Genomic DNA, 8,994 nt, shown 5'->3' with positions numbered 1-8,994 from the left:
ACAATGGGGAAAATACAAATACACATATACATCTAACAATCAGGTCTTATAGAAAGATTACCTAGAGGGGACTAGCTAGCTGTCCTCCACCTGCATGTGATTGATATTTACTACCGATGCAAGTGGAGGTCATTCTACCATCCCAGCGCAAGTAAGAGCCGGACTGACACCTTGCACAATATGACATCGCAATAAGCTACCGACTGAGTACCATGCCCTTAGGGTCACTCGCACCTCTGCGTTACTATAGTAAATAATATCTTCTAATTATGAGTAAATACATCCTACCTAGACTCATGCTGGGCGATTCGATCAACTCTAGGTCCCTGTGGTATAGTGATAGTTTGTATCGCTATCTCGGTAAGGGCATGTTTGCACATTTACACCTTAAACGACACTATAAATACAGACTCATAGCCATCAAGCCAGAGGACCCCAATCTTTTTACTATTAATACGTTTTTGGTTCTTTATCCTATCTACTTCTTCTCCAAATTTGAGTCCCTTCTCCAGAAGAGACGCTCGTCGCACTTTGTTCGTAGAAAACATCTTCTCTTCTATCAATAGTCATGCTACTTGCTAGACAGGACAAATGTTAGACTTGGTCAGTAAACAGTGGAACACCCAGTGGCAGACCCAGAACAAAAATGATCAAATGTCTCACTTGTTAGACTAAATATCCAGATATCCTACTTATTAGGTTAGAAGATATCATACGAGTCTAATACATATGATGAATTACTAAAAAAAATAAAAAAATTACTCGGTATCCTATGCATCCTTCACCTATAAGATGGATCCGCCTTGGGAACATCTTTGCCACTTCCTTTTACTGCACCCAGGACCACAACTTTATTAGATTCTCTGAGGCGGAGAAGCATGGAGGTGTAGTGAAAATAGTGGTGATTGCTAGCAAAATCATCTCCCACTACAAGTTAAGCATCTTATATTATTCCCCTTCCACTGTCTTACACCCCTCTTACTACATCACACAAATCTCACATTTAAATCTTACTACTAAACACTAGCTCTTTTTCACAGACCAGAGCATCACCTGTCTCTACATTCTGCAACCTTCTTGGCATCAAGGATCTGCAGAAACATGTCTCTGCATCCTTACGCAGATCGCCTCTCGATCTCACGCTATGCTGCATGCGTTTGGGTTCTCGTCGCTAAACATTGAGGTGATCTGGCTGCCGTCTTCTTTGCCCCTGGATGGGTTGTAGTCATGGCTGTAGTATCTGCCTTCTTGGACATGAGAAGAGCCCAAGTAGCCGTACTCTGCTACGTAAGGGCTCGGCCGGTGGTGGCTGTAGCTGTGAGTCACATGGTAAGGTGCAGCGTCGTATCTGACGCCATGCATGTCGATGGGGTGGTTCGCCCAGTGCTCCCTGTACAGATGGTGACCGTGGCTGTACGGGTAGTCATGCACCATGTGTATCACGGTGGCGTCAGTGGACGGGGTTTCGGCCGGTGGCTCTTCCTTCTTCTCTGGTGCGGATTCGGCCGGTGCTGCCTCCTCTGGCGGAGGTGCATCTGCTGGCGGCGGGTCGGCGGGAGGTGGAGCCTCCCCTTCTGTGGATGCGGCCGCGGGGTCGGTTTGCGAGAAGATGGTGGGAACCCTCTTGGTCTTCCTGATGGCCTTGACGATTCTCTCTGGGTCGGCGATCCCCACCACTGTGATCTTCTGGTTAGCTTGATCTATGTATAATTCGCTAACACCTGCACAAAGCCATTCCATAACTTTTTTAAGATGCCGTGTGCATTCTCTAGATGTTCTCAGAATGCTCATCACAAGTCGAGCTGGATGCCTTAGGTGGACTCGAAGAATCTGCTGAGTTTCATATTAGAATTCCTTACCATCAATGGCACGCAGAGTCTTCCTGATCTTGTGCTCGCAACCATTGCAGTCCATCCTTACATGAAGCTCTGTTATCCGTGGTGTCTGCAGGTTCACGCAAATAGATTAGCACAGCCTGACAGTCACAATGAAAGAAAGTACAGAAACCATATGTGCTCGTGGAGTTTAGTTTCATTGTATTATTATACAGGCCTAAATACCACTGCATATATTATTGCAGTATGCACACGGTTACACTATTAGAAATCTACCATTCCTAAATTCACTAGCATGGGAAGGAAATTGCAAGGAGAACTCAAGTTATAGAGATTGTTGAGTCCACAAACCTCTGATTCCGTAGTCATTGTTGAAGTTTTGAATTGGAGAGTTGGGTTGGGGCTTGAACCTGCAAGTCCTAATGGAGAGCTCTTAAGACCTTACCACAAGGCAGGTTGGAGCCACGGACCATACAAGGAGCTGCATTTATATGGTGTTGCTTGGGGGGCGCTGGGACGGAATATTTGGTGGTCAATTTGTGTGGGTCACCCAAAGAGTCATTGGAAAGTGAAATGAGGGCCCCATAGATGGCTCTATCTACGGTGTGCTAACAAGTGGCTTCAATCAAGGTCATTTGTCCCAGGGTTTCAATAACCTCTGAACTGGTTAACTACAGCGGAGTTACTCAGCAGTTTCATGATGGTTCTTTTTACAAATGTTAGTTTCTATATTACCACATGGAACATCTTTCCATTCATCAACAATTTCTGCAACTAAGGCCAGAACTTTCAGTCAGTTTACAGAAGGCCTCGACACGCTGTTGAATTCTGCACTCAGTTTTTGTGACTGATACTATAGAATGAAACCTTTACGGTTTAACATGATGCCGATATTGAAGGCCAAAACAGAGCCCAAATGCAAATTTTTGGCTCAGGTGCTTATGCAAAGTAAGATCCTGACAGCAAACAATCTAGAAAGAGTATGGCCACAAGACCAAACTTGCAAACTCTGTCGAATAGAAAATGAAACACCGACACATTTGTGCAAAAATTGCGTGTTCACAAAAGAAGTTTGGAGAGAGATCACCAGTTGGCTTGGCCTTCAAAATCTTCCACACTTCAATGAATTCCCAACAATTAAACAATGGTGGAAAAAGGCCAGACTGAAGATCGATAAACAACTAGAAAGGATTATGATGGCATGGCAACTTATTTTTGGTGGAATATTTGAAAAAGAAAAAAACCGGAGAACCTTTCAAAATGCTGAGCTAACAGTTACACAAGTGGCCTTCAGGATAAAATAGGACTTCGAGCAATGTAGATTAGCGTTTGCTCAGGTCTTATTGTTGAGATTTAGTAAATTGACAATGTAATATTAGGGTAGGGATACCTGGTTGGTGGCTATCAATTGTAGATTAAAAAGAAAGACTCACGATAAAAATAGGTTCAGACCTCCAAAAGAATAACAACTCTATTTTCTATGTGGAGTTTTGTGCCTTGTATTATCTCAAGAAGAGAGGATTATAATGTAAAGTGGCTAGATCTAAACTCTAAGCTATTTGACGAGTTCTTCAAGCTTGTCGAGTTCTGCTCCTGGGCTTGGAGGCCTAGAATCTAATATCTTGGTCATGCCCCCTCCCTTGGCTTATATTGTCAGGCATAGAGGAGTTGTGTCCTACTCGGAGTCCTGAGCATAATCGACCTAGCTTCTATCTACTAGGATCTCCGGAGCATTCATGTCTTTATCTGGAGATTCTTTCCATGTAAAAATAGATCTTATATTTGAAGAATAAGACTGTGTTGTACTTACCTTGAAAACTTCTAGAAACATGTTGCATGGAAATTGAACACATGTACGATTGGTATTCCATTCTTAGAATATATTATATTTCTAGTAATATCCTAATTATTAATTATTTATTTCTTGTCACTGAGCGTCCTGGGCGAGTGTGTTGCTAGTCGTGTTTTTAGCTCTCCGGATGTTTGTGCCAGCCTACCAGGCAGGTCATAGCTGCCCCAGGGATTCTGATCCTCATGGTCGATGTAAATGTGGCGAGGTATCGCACTAGTGAGGCGAGATGTAGCATGTTGTAAACCTTCGACTATTTTTTTCTTTTTTCTGCCTATTTTAAAATTGGCAACCTTCTTACTGTCATTTCAAGGAAAAAACTTTTACGGTTTAGAGTAAAAACATATGTTATGAAGGTTGATTAGAATCTGTCAAACTCATAAATTAATTACCTGATGTAACTACATCTAAATAAATTGGCGGGTTCTTCAGCAACTTATTCTGGTTGATATTTTAGTTGGCATCAACATTAAGAGCACCAATGCTACTCCAACACAGGACCAGATTGGTTTTTTGTTGTTATTGGCTGAGTGCTCATAGGATCAAAAGACTATGGCAATCCTGTCTGTTGTTTTGACGTACTTGGTTTATCAAGAATCAACTTATGCATGATGGACCGAAAGATTCGATCATTCAATCTGTACACTTTCTGAGAAGCTATTTATCATCACTGTTCACTATTTGGCAAAATAGCTTGCAAGCGGATATTAAAGAAAAAGCTACGTGTGGATTAAAGAATGATGGAGCACGTGGGTATGCAGAACACCATGTACTATCTAATTTATGATGGATCTCAGCCATCCGGAAGAGTCAAGATGAATGTTTATGCACCTTTTTGCAAGGAAACAAATCTTGCTGGCCTGGGAATTGTTGCGAGAGAGAACAGGGAGTTCTTAATGCTATGTTGGACGCTTCCCGACATTTGTTGTGAGAGATAACAAATCTTGAGTTTAAGCATGTTCGTAGAGACCAGAATGAGGTTGCTCATGTACTAGCGCAATATGCTTGTTAGGAGATGTTGTCTACTGTTTGGCTTTGACATCCTCCTTCTGTAACCGCGCACCTTGTTAGCAATGAACGTACCCCGTTTGTGGGCTTATAAATCTCATTTCAAATCGCAAAAAAAAAAAAAAAACACCAATGACCATTCTAACAAATGTTCAAGTTTTTCCTTGGATAGTACCAAAGTTTGTGATAAATCTGTTATGAATAGCATTTATATTCATCTAAGGATTCTAGGTCTATATATATACATGATACATATGTGGGAGAAAAGCACAAAACCCCTTATACAATTAGGAAAATACATGAAGCTACACATACATCTAACACCCCCCCCCCCCCTTCAAACCCAAGTTGGATCAACAATACTGTGTTTAAAGAGATAAAACTTGTGCTGACCTCTAGTCTGTCCTTTGTGAACAAATCTACCAACTAAAGCTTTGAAGGCACATATTGAAGAGCAATTACATGATCATGTACATGTACTCATGTGTGAGAAGCATCAACTCCAATATGCTTAGTAAGGTCATGCTACACCATATATCGAGCAATGATGATAGCTCATGTACTGTCAAACAAAAAAGGAGTCGTCATAGAAACTGAAACACCAAAATCCTCAAGTAACCATTATAATCAAGTAACCTCGTGTTGTCAAAAGTGTCATAGCTCGCAACTCAGCCTTAACACTCAAATGAGAAACTGTCGTCTGCTTCTTAGTCTTCCAAGCAATAAGGGAACCATCAAGAAAAATACAGTAGGCAGAAAGAAACTGATGATAAGAAGTAGCACTAGCTCAGGTAGCATCAGAATATGCCTAGAGTTGTAAAGAGATGGAAGGTAGAAAGAAAAGACAGCGAGAGATAGTCTCATGAAGATATAGCAGAACACGAAGATGAATATACGAGCTAAGTAGGCGCAAAAACAAATTGACTCAGAATATGTATTGGATAGGAAATGTTAGGACAAGTGACACCAAGATAAACAATACTTCCAACAAGGGCTCAGCAAGAATGGCACCGGCAATGCCAGCGCTTAGGACGCCGAATCGACTTACGACCATGAAGGGCATATCGAGGAGGCTCAAGAGTCGACTCCTCAAAAGAAGATGGTTCATCAGGAGAAGATGACACATCAAAGGAATCCTCCATCAGCGAACAATAATCAGGAATAATGCCAAGAGGAGTCAAAGAGAGAGGCACCTCGAAAGAGGGCACCGCAAGAGAAGGCTTCGCAGAAGAAGGCAATGCCAAAGAACTCACCTCAGGAGAAGGCACAACAGGAGGAGGTGCCATGGTAGAAGGCACCAACTGTGAAGAGGACAATGGCAATGGGAGTATCAAGAAAAATCATAAAAGAAAGTGGCTCGATCAGAGACGCTGAAGAAGCATTAGGTCGAGAATAGAAAAGACGAGACTCATCAAAAGTGACATCCTAAGAGATCCTCATCTGTCTGCTAATAGGATCCCAACAACGATACCCCTTATGCTCAGCACTATGCCTCAAAAAAACACACTCAATAGACTAAGCAATCAACTTGGTGTGTTCAAAAGGTGCAAGAAGCACATAGCATACACAACTAAGAAGATGAAGACTATAATAGTTAGGCTCCTTGCCACATAGACACTCAAAAGGAATCCCACCCTGAAGAGCAGAGGAAGGCTGAATATTAGTCAAACAAGGCCCCGTTTGGCATAGTTCCATATCCAAGATTTCTTGAAGCTGGTCAAACCTGGCTCCAAGAAATCTTGGATCTGGAACTGTGGGTGTATTGAGGGTATTTAGTTGAACCATCTGATTTTTATTTTGGACTAAAAATAAAAGTTTAAACCACTTTATTTTATTATACAAACTCTAGATCCAGTATGGATCTTGGAGCTGGAGTTGTGCCAAATAGGCCCTAAGTAGCAGTGGAAATAACCTCAACCCAAAAAATGAAGTGGAACAGAAGATGCATGCATAGGAGCATGACTAATCCCAAGAAGATGACGATGCGTACACTCATCTATGCTATTTTGAGCATGAGCCCCAAGATAGGAAAATTGGGCAAGAATGATCTCCTCAAAAAGAAAGTGGCGAAGAGCTCCAAGAAAATACTCCCCCACAAAATCAGCACAAAATACCCAAATAGCAGTGGCAAACTGAGTACGAATCACGATGGCAAAATTCTTATAGATGGATAAAGCTTCACTACAAGACATAAAATAAGTCCATGTGTGGTGAGAGAAATCATCTATAATGGTTATATAATATTGATGACAACCTTTCAAAATGAAGGGAGCCAGACCCCGTAAAATGAATGAACAAGATCAAAAGGACCATTTGACACTAACTCCCTAGAATAATAGGGGAGATGTATCTACTTGCCAATCCTACAATCCTGACACTGATCCAAGGATACATCACCAAAGACAGACCTAAAAGACCATGACGAACTAGAGTAGACAGACGTGAACCACAAAGATGACCCAAACAATGATGCCACTGAGCAAACAACGAAGTGAACGATGCAACGGAGGCAGAGCTAGCAAGATTGGCAGAAGCAGCGAAAGGAAGACGAAGCTAGTCAAGCTCCCAAAGACTTTAAGAATCATGAAGACGAGGGCTAGTACTAACCAGGAGACCTGTGTGGCAGTCCTGAACACAACAAGAGTTAGAATCAAGAATAACATGACAACCACGATTAGTGAGCTGGCCTGCAAACATGAGTTGCATGATCAGTTTGGGAACATAAGAAACATCAGGAACATGAAAAGAGGAAGAAAAAAGAGTGCCTCATCTTGCAATAGAGAGAGGAGATCAATTTGCAGTCTAAATAGTGATAGGAATAGATGGAGGGCTAATGGAAGAAAGACTGGAACTATCAATAGTCATATGAAAAGATGCACCAGAATTAAGAATCCACATAAAAGTATCTGAAGTAGAAAGGAATGTGGGCCCTCACTAGAAGACTGAGTAGCATAAGCAGCAGGACCTAGTGGTGCAGAAAACTGAGTAGCAAAACTAGCAGCATCTGTGGGCAAAGAGGCAGCCATGCGACGGAGCAACATGAGAATCTCCCGTGTCTCAGGACTAGCAAAACTCATCTGAAAACCTCCAGAATCAGGACTATCACTAACACCTTTGGAAGGACGTCCAATTTGGTGCTTCTTCTAGTAACAATAAGCCTCCACATATCCATCCTTATCGCAGTAGGTGCAATAAAGACCACTACCCCCTCCACTCCTAGAAGAAAGTGCCACTGGAGAAGGTGTTGCTGGTGGAGGGGTGGAGGTCTGGAATCTAGAGAATGAGAAGCCAAGACTAAAGGGTATTGTATTAGACCCGCACCACAAAGTCGAGTCTCCTCAATATGAACAGTAGCAAGAGCATCCATCCAAGACACAGAAGGATCACAAGCAAGCAGCTGGGCACAAAGTGACTCAAACTTAGGTCAAAGACGTGTAAGCAGTCAGAAGTGCCAAGTTGGACTTTTGACCAAAATATAACTAACAAGTTACTAGCAGACAACTACAGTCCAATAGTATCAAGTTGGTGCCATACCGCAGATATCTGGTTGAAGAAATCCTCTAATGCATCATCTTGCTGCAATGACTACTTCTGGCGTGTAGCAGCAAGATACATAGACTGACCAAATGGATCATGGTGGAGAGGAAGAAAATTCCACGTCAACTATGCAGAATCAAGACCAACCACAGCCTCACTGAGACGCTACTCAATGCTAGCAACAAGGATAGAGCTAGCGTGAGCATCCTTATCCTTGCATATCCTATGCGTGGCAAACTGAGCCTCAAAAGACGTTAAAGAATCTTCATGATCAGTAGGCAGCTTCTTCTCATCTTCTGTGGCTTCCTCTGAAATCACTAGCTCAGTAAAAATAGTAGGATAGGGCGGATATGAGAGCTCACCAGTAAGAAAGTCCCAAAGTCACAGGCCATGCATGTGCAAGCACATGTGGAGAGCCTAATCTGGATGGTTGAGACTATCAAAAATCACCGGGCAACAAGGAGCATAAATGTGGCTTGACGAAAGAACAGAAGAAGGCGAAATCCTTTATGAGTGGTAACAGGACAACAGATGATGGTAAGAGCGCAAAGGAGCAGCGGCAGGCGACGACAAGAGCGCAAAGGAGAGTGGCAACTGGTGAAGCAATTTTTTTAACTTGCCCTTCTAACAAGAGGGGTGTCACTAGCAAAAGAAGCTAGCAGCACCAAAAAAGGTGGACTATTTTGTTTTATTTCTTTTTTTTCAAAACTGATCTAGTAAAAGGCCTCAACAAGTTCGAGCGAACTCGAGCAAGCAGAGGCTGGT

At 42.3% G+C, this 8,994-nt stretch overlaps 1 protein-coding gene across 1 annotated transcript; it reads right to left on the bottom strand.

The window, feature by feature from the left end:
• Nucleotides 1-922: 922 nt before the first annotated feature.
• Nucleotides 923-2,326, bottom strand: LOC133900403 (heavy metal-associated isoprenylated plant protein 6-like). Its single transcript, XM_062341533.1, has 3 exons — nt 2,187-2,326; nt 1,860-1,944; nt 923-1,721 (listed from the first exon to the last, which is right to left on the bottom strand). The coding sequence occupies exons 1-3, from the start codon at nt 2,202-2,204 to the stop codon at nt 1,138-1,140; spliced, it is 687 nt and encodes a 228-aa protein (XP_062197517.1). The 5' UTR covers nt 2,205-2,326; the 3' UTR covers nt 923-1,137.
• Between the last annotated feature and the right edge of the window lie 6,668 nt (nt 2,327-8,994).

Source organism: Phragmites australis, chromosome 2 (assembly GCF_958298935.1).
Source record: "Phragmites australis chromosome 2, lpPhrAust1.1, whole genome shotgun sequence".
Lineage (NCBI taxonomy): Eukaryota > Viridiplantae > Streptophyta > Magnoliopsida > Poales > Poaceae > Phragmites > Phragmites australis.
This window is presented reverse-complemented; position numbering and strand designations above follow the sequence as displayed.